Genomic DNA, 16697 nt, shown 5'->3' on the forward strand with positions numbered 1-16697 from the left:
AAAATTATTAGGTCCCTAAAATGATTAAGTTATAATGATAACTAAGTCATAGCCTCCCATTACGTGAGTGATAATGAGTCCATTAGTTCAATGATCATTGGAGGCCCAAAGGCCTGGTGCTCATTGGCTAATGAAATTATTATTCATAATATGATAATTTGATTGAGTCTTTCTGATGGTGGTTAGGTTGGCCGGCCAAAGTCGGGCCTGATCATTTATTGATTCGATTCACTAAATTAAGTCATGTTAATGGTTGGACCTAACCAGATCTTTTCAGTGGAGGCCAAAGCCTACTGATTAGGTTCTGGGGCAAAATCAATTACTAGAAGTTGTTTAGAGAAACAACTGGTTAAGAACCTACCCATAGATGCACATGGGTTGACCAACCAAAGTTGGGCTCGTGTGTAGTCTGTGTGGATTCTAGTACCCATTAAGGAATTAAAGTAATTCCTCGAATTGGAGGATGAGGCTACCAGTTCGTAAAAATATTGGAAAAAACTTTAGACTAAAGTCCAAGTCTTTAGTATTAATTTATGTACTAATAGAGGTCTCGTTTTTCTTTAAGCAGCTATGGCCACTACCCTGTCGCTCCGGTCATTATTAGATAATGACAAGCTCATGGGACTAAATTTCGATAGCTGGTATCGAAAATTGAAAATCGTCCTTGAGCATGAGCGGATCCTTTTTGTAGTAACGGATCCAGCACTTGAGGAGCCAGCTCCGAACGCTAGTAAGGCGATCCGAGACACTTACTTGAAGTGGCTCAATGACCGCACCACCGTTCGATGTATTATGCTGGCAGCAATGAATGACGAGTTCAGCCGAAGGTTTGAGAATGCCCAGCCACAGGAGATGCTTCAAATGTTGAACGACTCCTTTGGCACGCCTGACGACGTTGAAAGGCACAAAACTAGTTGTGCCATTTTCAATGCTCGGATGAGGGATGGGGCCTCAGTCACTGATCATATACTGTACATGATCGAGATGATTGAGCGCCTAAGCAAATTGGGCTTTCCTCTGCACGAGCAGCTCGGTAAGGATGCGATCCTTAATTCCTTGTCCAAGTCCTTCCTCCCATTCCTTACTCATTTTCGAATGACAAAGCCTGCAGTAAATTACCACGGATTGTTGGGGTTGCTGCAGAACTTTGAGAAGGATCACCAACTCCATAAGGAGTCGGTGAATGTAGTGGGAGGGTCTTCTTCTCGTCGTCAACCCTTTGGGAAGGGAAAGAAGAACAAGAAGAAGAAAAATAAGAAGGTGCAATCTCATGCTGGGACAGTAGCACGGGGTCAGACCAAGAAGCGCAAGCACGACCAAAGCCAGGCGGAGTGCTTCTTTTGCAAGAAGCACGGGCATTGGAAGAGGAACTGTCCTCAATACATTGCCTCCCTGGACTCGAACAGGCCAAAGAAGAAGCAAGGTAATTATATGATAACTCCTTGCAACTTTTCGATTTGTGATACTACTGCCTGGGTATTGGATACCGAAAGCCCTTATCATATTTGTAATTCGATGCAGGGTCTGCAGGTCAGTAGGAGATTTAATGAAGGCGAGAGGTTCCTGAATGTTGGAGATGGAAGCAAAGTTCCAGTTCTAGCTTTAGGAATCATGAGTCTTGTAATCAATTCTCGTAATGTAATTCTGAGTGAATGTCACTATTGTCCAAGTTTTTTATTAAATATTATTTCTGTAGGCCTTTTGGTCATGTACGGTTATGATTTTTTAATAAAAGTAAATATTTGCAATATCATTTTGAATGGTGTTACAATATTTGTTGGACAATTAAATAATGGAATTTACTTACTATCACAGCCTGTTAATGTGGTTCAAAAATTCGGTAAACGCTCTAGAATAGATAATGTGTCAGAAGTCTACCTTTGGCACTGTAGGCTAGGTCATATCAATAAGAACAGGATAAACAGGTTGGCTCAAGAAGGAATTTTTGAAGTTAGTGATTGTGAATCACTTCCAACCTGTGAGTCCTGTCTTCTTGGGAAGATGATCAAGTCACCTTTTACTGGAAAAGGTGAGCGAGCCAGTGAACTCTTAGGTCTGGTACATTCTGATGTATGTGGACCCATGAGCTCAAATGCAAGAGGTGGATTTTTCTACTTCATAACCTTCACAGACGACCTATCTAGGTATGGGTATGTCTATTTAATGAAGCATAAGTCGGAATCATTTGAAATGTTCAAACTATTCTGAAATGAGATAGAAAAACAAACTGGGAAGTGTATTAAAACTCTTCGATCTGATCGAGGAGGTGAATACCTTTCCAATGAGTTTCTGACGTATCTAGGGAAGAATGGGATTCTCTCTCAGTGGACTCCTCCTGGAACACCACAGCATAATGGTGTGTCTGAAAGGAGGAATCGGACCCTGTTAGACATGGTTCGATCCATGATGGGGTTTGCTGGTCTACCGATCTTCCTCTGGGGATATGCGCTCGAATCGGCTTGTTACCTTCTAAATAGAGTTCCGAGTAAGTCTGTAGTCAAAACGCCATATGAGATATGGATAGGACGTAAGCCAGTACTCTCGCACCTTAGGGTTTGGGGGTGTCCGGCTTATGTTAAACGTTTAATTACAGACAAGCTTGGACCTAGGTCTGACAAGTGTAATTTTATAGGGTACCCAAAAGAGACCAAAGGGTATTATTTCTACCTTGCTGATGAGCAAAAGGTGTTTGTCAGCCTTAAGGCAATCTTTTTAGAAAAGGAGTTCCTTAGTGAAGGAACTGTTGCCTCTAAAGTCGAACTTGACGAAGTTCGACAGGTGGAAAAACTGACACATATTACTGAACCTGAACCGGATTTGATTAGATCATATCCGGAGCCCATTGATTATGCACCCTTAAGGCGGTCTGGTAGAGTACCACATCAACCGGACAGATACTATGGTTTCTTGGTCCGGGATGGTGATCCTGTCGAACTTGATGAAAATGATGAGGATCCGATCACCTACATGGATGCAATGCAGAGACCTGACTCTGAGAAATAGCTAGAGGCCATGAAATCCGAAATGGAGTCCATGAAGGTAACGATGTGTGGACATTGGTTGACCCACCCGAAGGAGTAAAACCCATAGGGTGTAAATGGGTCTTCAAAAGGAAGAGGGGCGCAGACGGAAAGGTGGAGACCTATAAAGCCCGTCTGGTTGCTAAGGGATATCGTCAACGTTATGGTATAGACTATGACAAGACGTTTTCTCCTGTGGCAATGCTCAAATCCATTCAGATTATGCTTGCGATAGCTGCCCATCTGGACTATGAAATCTGGCAGATGGATGTGAAGACAGCTTTCCTAAATGGAGAGCTGGACGAAGAGATGTATATGATACAACCTGAAGGGTTCACATCCACAGATGAGTCTAAGGTGTGCAAGCTACAGAGGTCCATTTATGGACTTAAGCAGGCATCTCGGAGTTGGAACATACGTTTTGATAGGACGATCAAAACGTATGGCTTCGTTAAGAACGGAGAAGAGCCCTGCATTTATAAGTGGGCTAATGGTCCAGTAGTAGTATTTTTTGTATTGTATGTGGATGACATTCTCTTAATCGGGAATGATGTCCCTGCATTACAGGGAATAAAGATTTGACTATCGTCACAGTTCTCTATGAAGGATCTGGGAGAAGCTTCCTACATCCTAGGGATAAGGATCTATAGGGATAGATCCAAAAAGTTGCTTGGCTTATCCCAGTCCACGTACATTGATACTATACTGAAAAGGTTCAGCATGAAAAATTCTAAGAAAAGCTATCTACCGATAGGCCATGGAATTTCTCTCTCGAAGAGGGATTGTCCGACAACACCTCAAGAGAGAGAGCGTATGGGTAGGATTCCATATGCTTCGGCAGTGGGATCTATCATGTACGCCATGACATGTACACGACCAGATGTGGCATACTCACTAGGGGTAGTGAGTAGATACCAATCTGATCCAGGAGAGAATCACTGGAAGGTTGTTAAAACCATCCTGAAGTATTTAAGAAATACTAAGGACCAGTGGCTTATATATGGTGAATCGAACTTGAGACTTATAGGGTTTACAGACTCTAGTTTTCAGTCTGATCGCGATGATAGCAAGAGTGTGTCAGGATTTATTTTTACCCTTAATGGTGGGGCTGTTTGCTGGAAGAGTTCCAAGCAGCACACTGTGGCTGATTCAGTATGCGAGGCGGAGTATATTGCTGCATCAGATGCTGCCAAAGAAGCGGTGTGGCTGAGAAAATTCATCACCGAGCTCGGAGTAGCACCCTCTCTTGTTGGTCCAGTTCTGCTCTACTGCGACAGCTCTGGAGCCATTGCTCAGGCGAAGGAACCAAAGGCACACCAGCGGACGAAACATATTCTGCGCCGCTACCATCTCATCCAGAAGATTGTGGATCGAGGTGACGTCGACCTTCAGAAGATCGACGGGAAGGAGACCTGACTGATCCATTCACTAAAGCCATTGCGGTGAAGGAGTTCAACGACTACAAGTCGAAGATGGGTATTAGATACTGCACCGATAGGCTTTAGGCCAAGTGGGAGATTGTTGGGAATAGTGTCCCAAAGCCAATCGTCAGCCTGTTGACGGTTGTGCTCCTTTTGTATTAGTACATGAATTATAAATAAATAAAAGTTATTTTGGTATTTTTTCATCACAAATGTTTCATCTTCTAATGAACTCCTGTGTTGTGGTGAAGTCCTTAGGACTATTTAGACTCGACAAAGGAGGATTTGTCGCTTAGTCCTTAAACATGTTCGCGACCAAATGATACGTTGTTACCAAGGACGACAACGTTTATCGAGCATAGGTCGTTGTGTGTCATATGGGTTGGTTGTCCTCATAACCAAAGAGTGTGGAGACACTCCTATGGCATACAGGTGAGATGTAATGGTACATCTGCACTGAACGTGACCAACTCCGAAGCTATTTCTGCTGTCAAGATTTGCTCCGATGAGATATGGGTATAAATGTCCCTCCGACCTGAGACCGCCACGGTGACTTGCAAGCAACTCACTGCACTTAGGCACTGGACTATCTGAATTTCTAATTCAGTGACGGAAGGTTGCTGGGTGTAGTCAAATACTTGACTTGTCGGTGCGTGTGTCAAGATGGGATTGACCATTTCAGTTTAGGAGCTGTGTACAGTCGTATTTCAATTTAGCAAAACCTTGGCCAGGGTAGTCCTAGTGAGGAGTCACAGGACTAATTGAGTTGAGCACGATTCGGATGATATCATCAGGGTTGACAGTTTAACCCTGAGTCATCCTAAACACAGGGGTCAAAAAGGATGAATTATACGGTAACCATATTCACGTAGGTTCTGAATGTTGCGATTGCGATTATTCGACCTATCCGATCGTCGGGTACCATTGCTAGATGGTCACTTCGATTAGTACAGGAATTGGTTCCTGTGCTACCGGTTTAGGTTCGAACCTGCGGAGTCACACACATTAGAGGTTCCTTTCTGATCTGATGGCTGATTATGAGTCTTATCTATCTGGGACTCTATGATTGAGAATTAGGATTCTCTAATCATGAGTTTCACACATTTTGGATACCGGGGTCAAAATTTTGAATTTCAAATTTTGAATTTGAAATTTGAACTCTTTGATCAGGGTTTCATATCGATGGTCTCTGATGCCTGATTGCCCATCGGATTTGGACTCAATATTTATGAGAGGTTTAATTAGTGATTTAATCGCTAATTAACTCAATTTGATTGAGTAATTATTTTTGGATCAAGTCCAATTGAATTGGATTCAGTTTGGATTGACCCGATTAGGTTAAATGTTGACCTAATCGCTAAGGTGGTTTAGTCTCTGATTTGATCAGGGATTAGGTTTAGTTAATTTCTGATTTGATTAGGATTTTATTGAGCCTAATTAAGCCTAATTATGTTGGGTTTAATCTGGTCTAATTGTGCTTAACCTATTTTAAACTAAGTTGGCTCAATTTGAATCAAACCATCTTGTTTTAAATTTCCTGCGACACCCAACTTCCTTGCACCCATTTGAATTCACGAGAAGAAACTTCTCGTGAAATTTTTCTCATGCAAAATCCTTCCCCACGCCCTCATTTGTGCGCCATATGGATGGATAAAATAATTAGTTAGCCATTCAAATTCAAAGCATGTTTGAATTTGAATGGATAACTTATCACTTGTCCTTTCATCCTTATCCATTTTGTGCGCCACATTACTTACACGAGAAAAGATTTCTCGTGAAACATTTTCCACGCACAAAGAGCCACGCCCCTTCTCTTCTCACGTCCAAAAGGATAGGGATAAGTTGGTTTTCATTTGAATTCAAATTTGATTTGAATTCAAATGTGTAACCTCTTGTCTTTATCCTGTCACGCGGATAAGACACGTTCGACGTTGTTTTAAAAAGAGGAGAAAGGTGGGACGTGCGTAAAAATTTTAAGAGAGAAACTTTGGGGTGTGAGGAAGGCTTCTGCGCAAGGTGAAGGTCCAAAACCTTCCGAGAGAAAAAGAAAGAAAAGAGAGAAAATTGGGCGCAGGGTTTTTGGTGTGTACCCTAGGGTTTCTACCTAGGGTTCGAGAAGTGAGATTGGTGTGCCACGAGTGTCGTGAGTCCACCAAATTTCAGGAAGAGATCCATCAGCCTCTCAAGCAATTGTGTAGACGATTCGGAGCGTCCGAGAAGTCGGCACACATCGATCGAAGGAGTTCGATCAACATCTGCCATCAAAAGGGTGAAATCACGAACTAGCATTCGTGAGGAGCTTATCAGACGGGAGCTTCGTGTGGACGATCCGCAGAGGCCAGACATTTGTGTGGCTGCGACGTGACGATCAGAGCCCCCCGACGGTGATCAGATTGCGGTGATCGACTACCCGCAAAAAGGTGATGTGTTCTGAACACAGTACTGTAAAACGTTTACTGATTCAAATTTGAATTTCAAATTTAAATGCATGCTGTTGTATCATATTTAGATCCTAGTGTAGGGTTAATTAGTATTAATTAATGAGATTAATTAATAATTTCGCTGTAAAATAGTAATTTTGAAAAAATTTTAAAATTACCATTTTGCCCCTGCACTAAATTTTCGCTACAAATCAGCATCCGAGCTTCTCCGACAATGAGATTTCTACAGTAACCAGACTCCACCCAAGTTTCTACGGCGATCGATCGCTTCTCGGATCCTAATCGAGCTCCCACGAAAGTCGAACTTCTGCTGCGAACGATCTACTCCGAACTTCTACAGCGGGCTGTCTACCCCAGATATCTACTGTAAGCAAATTTCTTTCGAACTTCTGTTACAGGTAGACCCCAGCCGAGCTACTCCGTAACGAACGGTCTACTCCGAACTTCTACAGCGGGACACTACTCCGAGCTTCCACGACAACTGATCCTCGTCCGAGCTCCTACAATAAACGGCCCCCTTTCGACCTCTCGCGAGAACCGAAGCCCGTCTGAACTTCTCCAGTGGATGGATTCTGGACGAGCTTCTATGACGGACGAGCTCCAGCAACTGGATCCCTGCGATAGCCGATCGCCTCTGATGTCTGCCGAGTCTCCCCAGCGCTATCCGAAGTCCATCGCCGGCCAACCTCCTATCAAGCTCCCCATAAAATCGAACTTTTCCGACGGACGATCTTCGGGTGAGCTTCCACATCAGATAAATCCCAGACGGACTTCCCTAGCGATCGGACTTCTCCGGACTTCGTCAACAAAAAATCTCCATCCGAGCTCCTACAGCAGGTGACTCCCGCCTGACAGGCATCCCAGCTGAGCTTCAGCCGACGGATCCAAACTCTCTGACAAGCCACGATAAGAGCCGCCATCCTACTCCACTCTCTGCAATGAATTTCATGCAGCTCCACCACTCTCTGACTAGCCACGACAAGAGCCGCCATCCTGCTCCACTCTCTGCAACGGATTCCATGCAGCTCCACCACTCTCTGGCAAGTCCCAACAATGGACACCACTCCACTCTCCGCAACAAGCTCCGCGTGGCCCTGAACGACCCCTGACGCCACTACTCTCCGTAACAAACTCCACGCGGCTCTGAGCGGCTCACGACCAGATGGTTACAGACGTCGCTGTCAGTCAGTTACGCCCTCCGTATATAAATAAGAACCCTCAGATACGTTCTTCTCTAAGTTGATAACTCTATCTCGAAATTCTGCCAAAATTTTCGCTCGAGCACTCCATTTCTGTTGAAGCAGAGTACTGACTTGAGCATCGGAGGGTCTTGCCGGAGCACCCCTAACTCTGGTTTAGATTTTCTTTGCAGATCCCGGCGGCGGCCGCGGTCATCCCAGCTCCAGTTTCTCTGACTTTGATGAAATTCTGCACCAACACCGTCTATTTAAGTAAGGCTCATATCAATCCAATCCCACTCAAGATCAAATCATCTTTTTTGTTCTCATTCCTGTGGTCTAGCAAGCCCTATATAGAGTTTAGGCCTAGACTGGGTTGGGTCTTTAGGAAAAAACGTTGAGAGGCTTAATAGGCCCAATTCCCTTATGAAATCCAACAAGCTGGATTTTCCAAATAGTCTTTAAGGATCAGTTTGAGTAACTTGGTAGAATTGAGCTGAATTTTCTATTGGATTCATAGATTGGATCACCTGTCTTAGCATGATTCTATCAATCAAAATATCTCATAACCTAAATCATATGAGAAGAAATCCATGGTCTTTTTTCTCTTCATGGAGACCAACAGGCTCACAGACTATGATTTAAACTGGGATTTGGACAGGCTCTTAGAAGATGCGAGCTGGATGGATTAATAGACCCGATTTTTGTAAAATTTTCAACCTAATCTTACAGAAATATCCAAATAAGTCCTAACTTGTTGACACGGTATATACATGCAAATGACCCCGGTACTAAAAAGCGACACTTTAGTACTTATTCTTTTGGCCTAACTATGTCCACTCGTATCCTACCCCTAAAATCACGTGATTATTTTCAACATATCAGCATAACTTTGAGTCCAAATGCAATTTATTCATTTTTTAGGTCAGTGGACCATGAAGTTGTTTCGCTTGCTCTCACCAGCCGCAAAAGAGAGTGCTAGGCGGTTGCCATCCAGGCCAAGCCAGTAAAAGGGGGATCAACTCGATGATCATGAGAACGCTACCATCAGGTAATTGGAAGGGTTCGGGTTGTATCTTTTTCTTTCTCGACGCTGACCGTTGGATCGCTCTCAGCACAGCTCTCAAAGCATTCCGAACTAAACCACAAGTCACACGCACAGATCGCGAAGCGACCATAGTGCGATCCAACGGTGGATTCGCGCGAGAGAAGGTTGATCCTTTTATCGCTCGAAACATACAATCCCGTCCGTATTAGAAGCGGTGCCGTTTGACAATTCTCCCAAAAATTGACTTACCCAAAAAAAAAAAAAATCTCCCAAAAATTGGTGCGTTCCTCTTCCTCGAATAAGGAAACCTTGGCTCTCCAACCCATCCCCATCGGAACCCAACCGAATCCCCCTTTACCCCACGCCCCCTCCCCCTCCCCCTCCCCCTCCCCCCCAATGTTGAAGCTATGGAGATGGTACCAGAACTGCCTCGCCGTGCATCCGGTGAAGACCCAGGTGATCAGCTCCGGAATCCTCTGGGGTTTGGGAGACATCGGAGCTCAGGCCGTCACCCATTCGATCCAAACAAAACATCCTCAACTCACAGTAATCACCGATCAAGAAAACCCCGATTCTTTCTTTTCTTTTCGTTCCCTCCGATTTTTTTTTTTTTTCATGGTTCCTGGATGGATGCTGGCCTATTCTTCTTCTAATGTGTAGATGTAATTCTAATTCTTGGCATGTTCTTGATTCGCTTCTTTTCTCGGTGCGTGCATATTCCTTTTGATACGATTCTTGAATTTCCTTTTTCTTGGAAAAAAATACCTGTGCTTTTTTCTCAGATATCAAATCGGTACATTATCTTCTGTGATTTCTTTTTTCAAGGGAACAGAGAAAAAAGTAGTGGTAGTATGAAGATGGATGTGCGGAAGAAGATACGCATTGCTTATGGGTTGAATGAACAGTATATAGATAATAAAGAAATCTGATCTTTATGCGAAGAGATGGAATGTGAACTGTTGCTTCTTGATGCTTGTTCAACATTGTGCTGTCACTATCGTGGTTCCATGTTCTTGATAGGCGTTAATGCTTTGTTTTTCTTGATTTGTATCCACAAGTCGTAGATGTTTAGTTGTCTACATTGTAAAGATTTGTCTTTGGCAACCTGGGTTACTTATGCTGGAGAGAACAGTTCTTTGTCCTGATGTTTATGGGCCCCTTAGAATTACAATAAAAGAAAAATTAGATACCTGTTACACTAGTCATTGTAAGATATTGAGGCTATCTGGATGACTTTTAGAAATTTCTTTTTTCTGATAATCTAGTTTTCTTTAGATTTTAGAAGCAACATTGAAGTAATGTTTAGGATTGAGTTCAAGGATTCAAAGAGGGTATAGATCCCTAAATAGATGATTCTGTCTACTGAGATCTGAGCTATAGCACTTGTAATAGATGGTCGTAATCCTTTTAGAATATAAATATTGACTCTGCTGTAATCCTTTTACTTAGCAAATGGTCTACTTCAAAGGTGGAGAAATTTTCCAGTTGCCGCTCAAGAATAGGGCTGAAGTGGAATACTTATGATAAAAAAAGATGGACTTAGCATCTCTTGCGGATATGGTGGAGAAATTCAAAACTAAAAAAAAAAAGAAAAACGTTTTATTCATAGTTAAGCACATTATATGTGTGGCAAATGAAGTGACAAATTCCATGGCTAAAGAATGGGTACCGAGGATGCATCATTAGCTATGAGTATCATTATCATTATCTATAAAGTTAACCATGAGAAATCTTTGGGAATACTGTAGAAGAGGGGCTTATCAATTCAATATTGAGGGAAACCTTTGAGAATAATCAATTTACATAGAATTTTGGAGGAAACAGTTCAATACAACGTCTAAGGTGGTGTGGCTGCCGTGGTAATATAGAGAACCCATAATATGTGCATTCTACATGCAAGCAATGTCATATACGTGTAACGATGCTCTAACATGAAAGTCACCATCCTTCCCACAAAAAAGATCTTGATTATTCCATAACTTCAAAAGTTTGAAGTTTGAACTTAAGGGAAAGTGGCGACTTAATCATATGATAAGCATATGAAAATTTTTGGCCAAGAAAAACAAATTCAAACATTTTTATAGTTCAATCTTAACTTCTAAAGAGTATCATTTTTCAATTGGTTTTAAGACAGTGAATTATAGTAAAGTCCTTACACCCTCAAACTTCTAGTTTGCATCAGTAAACTAGGAGCTGATCAGTTTATTTCTTTAGAATGTATATCAAATTCGGTAGATAATCTTTCGATGAAGAGCTAGGATTGGGCTGTTATCATTATTTTTTGTGCACTTGCATGTATGCCTGTTTATATGTTTCTTTTTCTTTTTTCTCTCTTGATCTTATGTAAACTATATCTAATTTGATTATTTCTGGTGACAGACCTTAAGTGTAGAAGCAAAGATCCCAATAATACATTGAATCATCAACTTCAAGTCTTCAACCTAAAAAAGCATTCCTCGATTTCCTTCTTCTTCTTGTTCCAGCTCCCTCGTTCCAACTTCTGAGGCCTGAACTTGGCTTTTCCATTAGTAGAGAACCAAGTTTACAAACTCTGGTAGGCTGATCTACGAATTGGCCGTCAAATGTGATGGTTTCTCATGGGGTGAACCCACTGTATCCACCCAGTAGGAGCATGCTTAATCCATGACTTTTATTAGGAGAATGTCTCCACTTCATCCACCCTGCCCTAATTTGTCATATATTTCTTCATCCATCTTACTCTTCTGTTGTATAACAGATCCAAGATGGCAAAACCAATCACACTGTGGTCTCTCTTTATTACCACTCTTTGATTTGGGCCTCATTTTTGTTTTTATTTGGAATTTCTTTATATTTGTACCTCCTCTTCTCTAAATGTTATTAGCTCATTGGTGATATTGCTAAGCTATACCCTCAATCTCATAGTTTCATTTTCCTTCTGGCAATTTTATCTTATATAAGGAATATAGGTTGATGGTGATAGTTGAATGAAGATGGTGATAGAGGCATGATTAACAAAATTTGTAATGAAATTCATAAATAACTTGTTATGATTTGTAATTTATCAAAATTCATAAACAAAAACATAATAAAATTGTAAAGTTCAAGGTGTCGTATGGTAACATCATTGATGAATCTTATCCCAAATATTAATTATTGTTTCTTTTTAAATATATTCTAGTGAAGGGTTTTGTCCTCTCATCAATGATGACTTTTTCTAAATTTCCCTTGCAATTTTTTTCTGTCTTAGTCTTTCTCTCTTTCTTGCTGGCTATTCCACAAGAATTTCAAACTCCATACTTTGACAAGTCCTCTCAGGTCACTGTTCCATACAGAAATTCCCCCACAACTACTTCTCCATCAGCGTGTCCTCTGTTGTCACATCTATAATTCCTCTGGTTTTCTAATAACTACTTCTGTTCCCCATCGCACTGACCTTCCATCTGTGGAACCTCATTATTAGCCAACATATTTTAGTCAACACGATTTTTAATCCTTACTATTGTCTTAAACATGTAATTTTTGTATAGGCATTTTCCAGGCTCCCCTTTCTCACTATGCTCTGCCGGTGCACGCCTACCAGGTTTTGCATCTGCAGCATTTTTGCAGGACGGTCGTAGCCACACAACTCAAAAGCACCTCTTTGCTGTAAACTTATCAGATAGGTTAACCCAATTGCTTTTATGTGATGATTCTGATCACAAACTGAGGTAGCTCGTGGCCACCAACTCTTGTTGGCGCGGCCTCTTTAGTTGTCTACTTCCTAGAGTTGCAAGATCTCTAACATTTGTCCTGAATGCACATACCATGTATTAATTCAGACTTGTGAATCAATAGTCTCTTGATTTCTGAGTTCGGAAGTTTATTAGGTAGTACCATAGTGACATTGATCATTCATCATTTTTTGAAAATTTTTCTGGTTGATGTGATGATAACATCATGTCTTATCAGCAGCAGAAAGATAAGGAGTTCAAAATCAATTGGAAAAGGGTGGCTATCACAAGTATGTTTGGATTCGCATTTGTTGGACCAGTTGGCCACTACTGGTAGGTTATCTTATACTCTCTGGCATTTGCACATCTAGCTTTACATTAGACCATGCTTAGATTGTATACTTTTGTCTTGAATGGCACATTTCTTGATTGAAATTGTTACCGAAATTTCTAATCTGAGCACGTCGAGATTATATGCAGGCAAAATGAGCAAATTTGGTCTTTTCATGCAAGAAAAGTTCGTAAATTGTCAAATTAATTTAAAATTTCTGTTCAAATTGCCAAATGGCTGATTACATGTAATGCATGATGCAAGGAGCAGATTGTGGCATGTGAAATGTGATGAAAAGCTTTTTTTAAGAAAAGTTTACAATGTGGACCTTGTTATAATATTTTATTTTGGGAATGCAATGAGTTAAGAGTGTCTACATTCCTACTTTCTCTCATTGCATTCTTAAGGTGCTTAAATAACATTGTCATCTCTTGGTGCTGTCCAGGATATTCTATCTTATATGAAGTAGTTATTTAATATTTAAGTTTTGGAGTATAAAATGTAAAGGCAACTTAGTGGTTGGTTGGAGAAATGAAAGTTGGAGAGTAATATAGCACAAATAATGATCGTCTATATAAATTTTTGATTAACCTTGTCAAAGTCAATGATGTTTAAAGTCTTCAAAGATTGTTGAGGCTGTTTACCAGTCAACTAGAAAGGTAGAAGTGCATTACACATGCACACGCACACGCACATGCAGAGACATACATATATAAAACTGTATATATGATGAAATGGTAGACATGCAAGAATGAAAATGTTATGCTAAAGAGCATAAAGGTTTGAGTCCTTTTCAAGGTATAATACTGAGAAACATGCTTATTGAATGGGCAATTTAGTAACAAATTTTGGATCTAATCAATATTAATATACCAAACATCTTATCAAGTGTTCCACACTTTAAGTTCTATATGAGCAAACCTTTATTGTTTTTTATAACATGAAAATTTATGTCGAGATAGTAGTATGAAACAAAGGATATTTTTTATTTGATCTTGGGAGCTTACGGTTTCATGTTCTATGTTACTCACTGATGGGGATTCTTTCCACCTTTTACTCATGGAAAGTTATCAGCCACCTAGGAATATTTAGCTTTGCAAGGTGGTACTTGCTGATTCATATGGGATTCCATATGCCCCATGCTACTCTAGGTTAAAGCATAAGCTAGCAATGGTTTCAGCTATTGGACTTTTGCCATCTAAGGTGCATCATTCCACTGCTTTGCCTACCAACACGATGCTTGTGTTGCTCTCCCACAATCCCATTTTCACTATTTAGGCTGCTTCCACTTCACTTACCACTACTATGGGAATTGCTTTGGCACAAATTGATTGAAACTTTAGGATAGGCTAATGAACAGATAACTTTGGCTAATTTAATTTGACGAAAAGATGAGGCAGTGCCTTTTTCCATTGTCCGAGCAAGATTGCTTGGATAAGCCCATTTTTCTATAGGTTATATATTCACTTACGCAGCTTTACCTTTATATATAGATATATATAGGCATCATTAATTGCTTATCAATAATTATGCTTCACAAATTGTTATCTTCCAATGCTATGGTTCATCTCATAGCCATGCTTGTTCTGGAACAAGCTTAAATTCCAAAGGAATGCTTGTATGGTTCTAAAGGCTAGGCTAGAGAATTTGGATTCCTTAACTAAATTGGCTATTGTTTTCTGCTTGAATCTTATTGTGAAAATTGAGCAATTACATATTGTAAAGCAGCAAATTGCAAAGCCCACTGCAACAAAGCTTATTTATAGATTGTTCAATTGCCGATTCCTATGCTTTATATTGATACATCTTTCTTTCCATGAGAAAAATCTGTGACTAAATTATATTGAGGAAAGCTGTTTTATCAAATTAAAATTAAAAGTTGGATGTTTTCACAGGAACAGGTTCAAAGATCTTGCCATGCACAATTTTGTTGCATGTTTCTTTTTAACTGTTTTGTTTTCTTTATATAGGTATGAATACTTGGACCATTACATTCGAGTTCGACTTCAACTGCAACCTAAATCTTTAAAATTTGTTGCTGCAAAAGTTGCTGCAGATGGGCTTCTCTTTGGGCCTTTGGATCTACTGATCTTTTTCTCATACATGGGGTTTGCCAGTGGGAGGAGCGTAGAGCAGGTGAAAGAAGATGTGAAGAGGGATTTTCTTCCAGCTCTTATTGTTGGGGGAGGAGTTTGGCCATTTGTCCAAGTTGCAAACTTCAGATTTGTTCCAGTCAGGTACCAACTTCTATATGTAAATTTCTTTTGCCTGTTGGACAGCTGCTTCTTGTCTTGGATTGAACAGCAAGGCGATGCTCCATGGAAGCAGTGGTTTTCATCAATTGGTACCTTGGAAAAGCAGAAAGGTCAGGCTTGACGATTTAGTCTGATGTTTGTATTTTTAACAGTCAACCTACCTTTTATTCCAATCTAAGCACATTCATGTAGAGATTCATGTATATTTTGAACAAATACTGGGAAGAAAATTTGGGGATTAGAAATTTGGTTTTTCCTTTTTGTTGAAATAATTCTGAGTCTATCTTTTGCTGAAATGAAGGTCTGGGCCCTTCAAAGTTGCACTTTAGTGAAGCATCCTGAATGATGAATTGCATATCAAGCAAATCTTTGTAAATCTGATGTTGTGGTTGTGGCTTTTCTTTGAAGTAATATTTTATCTGGTGATCTGAATTATGGGCTAAATAAAGCATTTATCAGTTTCTTTGCAGTTGAAGTGCTGAGACAGGTTAGCCCGGACAAAGTGCTGCTGAGATAGGTCCTAATGGTGAATTCTTGATGATTTAGTAAATTGATGCATCGTAGGACTTGGATTTATTGCTAGTTTTTAAAAATTGCAGGCACTCAACAGCTCTTCTTGCAAAACTTCCCTGCAGGCCACATGAGTTAGAAAGAATAAATAGAAGAGAGGCCCACCGTAAGACCTAGACAATGAACATTCCAAAATTCTATTTTAAGGACCAGGATTATGGATTCTTCAGTAGAAGAACCAATACCTCTTTCAATCCAAGCATTTCTATAGTTAGATGCAGCTAATATATCAGCATTGCCTCCTACAGGCGGTTGGAACTAGAACAGTTTTAATCATTTAGCTTATTTGAAACCAGATCCATCTCTTGGCGTTGACTTTCAGTCACCGTTAATTCTGAAGCTTGTATGATATATGGCAACTGCAAACCGTTAATTCTGTAGCTTGTATGGTATATGGCAACTGCAAACAAGGGAGGAACATTTGTTCCGCACTTATTCCTTGACTCTTTCCCCCTTTTTTTTTTTTTTTTTTGGGTCCGGTGGAGGGAGCAATAGGCAGAGTATCTAAAAAAATTCATTAATTAAAACTCGAGATCTCTAACATTATAAATTATTTTGCCCTAACTCATCTAGCATGTTTTTCCTCCAAAGCAATTAATCTCTATTTTTATAAGTTTTCTTTGCACCCAACAAAACTAATCTTCAATGATAATTCATATTTCAAAGACTTAACCGAACTCATCTCATTATTTCAACCAATATGGTGAGTGAGAAAATTTGGAAAGAATCTTGAAAAATGTT

General features: G+C 40.4%; 1 protein-coding gene across 3 annotated transcripts; it reads left to right on the forward strand.

The window, feature by feature from the left end:
* The first annotated feature begins 9391 nt into the window (after positions 1 to 9391).
* Positions 9392 to 15719, forward strand: LOC105040816 (uncharacterized). 3 transcript variants are annotated; one of them, XM_029263287.2, is made up of 3 exons: positions 9392 to 9654; positions 13045 to 13133; positions 15102 to 15719. In XM_029263287.2, exons 1-3 carry the CDS (start codon positions 9505 to 9507, stop codon positions 15505 to 15507), a joined length of 645 nt encoding a protein of 214 aa, XP_029119120.1. In that variant the 5' UTR covers positions 9392 to 9504; the 3' UTR covers positions 15508 to 15719. The 3 variants fall into 3 exon arrangements, with proteins under 3 accessions (XP_029119120.1, XP_010915812.1, XP_010915813.1); XM_010917510.4 differs by having other exon boundaries at positions 9396 to 9654; positions 13039 to 13133; XM_010917511.4 differs by having other exon boundaries at positions 9396 to 9654; positions 13042 to 13133.
* The last annotated feature ends 978 nt before the right edge of the window (positions 15720 to 16697 follow it).

Source organism: Elaeis guineensis, chromosome 3, assembly GCF_000442705.2.
Source record: "Elaeis guineensis isolate ETL-2024a chromosome 3, EG11, whole genome shotgun sequence".
In the NCBI taxonomy this organism is placed as follows: Eukaryota; Viridiplantae; Streptophyta; class Magnoliopsida; order Arecales; family Arecaceae; genus Elaeis; species Elaeis guineensis.

Excerpts from the sequence above, each read along its gene's own strand:
- LOC105040816 (XM_010917510.4), top strand. The coding sequence starts at position 9,505 with ATGTTGAAGCTATGGAGATGGTACCAGAACTGCCTCGCCGTGCATCCG. Across the intron at positions 9,655-13,038 it reads CAAAACATCCTCAACTCACA|CAGCAGAAAGATAAGGAGTT; the intron begins GTAATCACCGAT and ends ATGTCTTATCAG. Across the intron at positions 13,134-15,101 it reads GGACCAGTTGGCCACTACTG|GTATGAATACTTGGACCATT; the intron begins GTAGGTTATCTT and ends TTCTTTATATAG.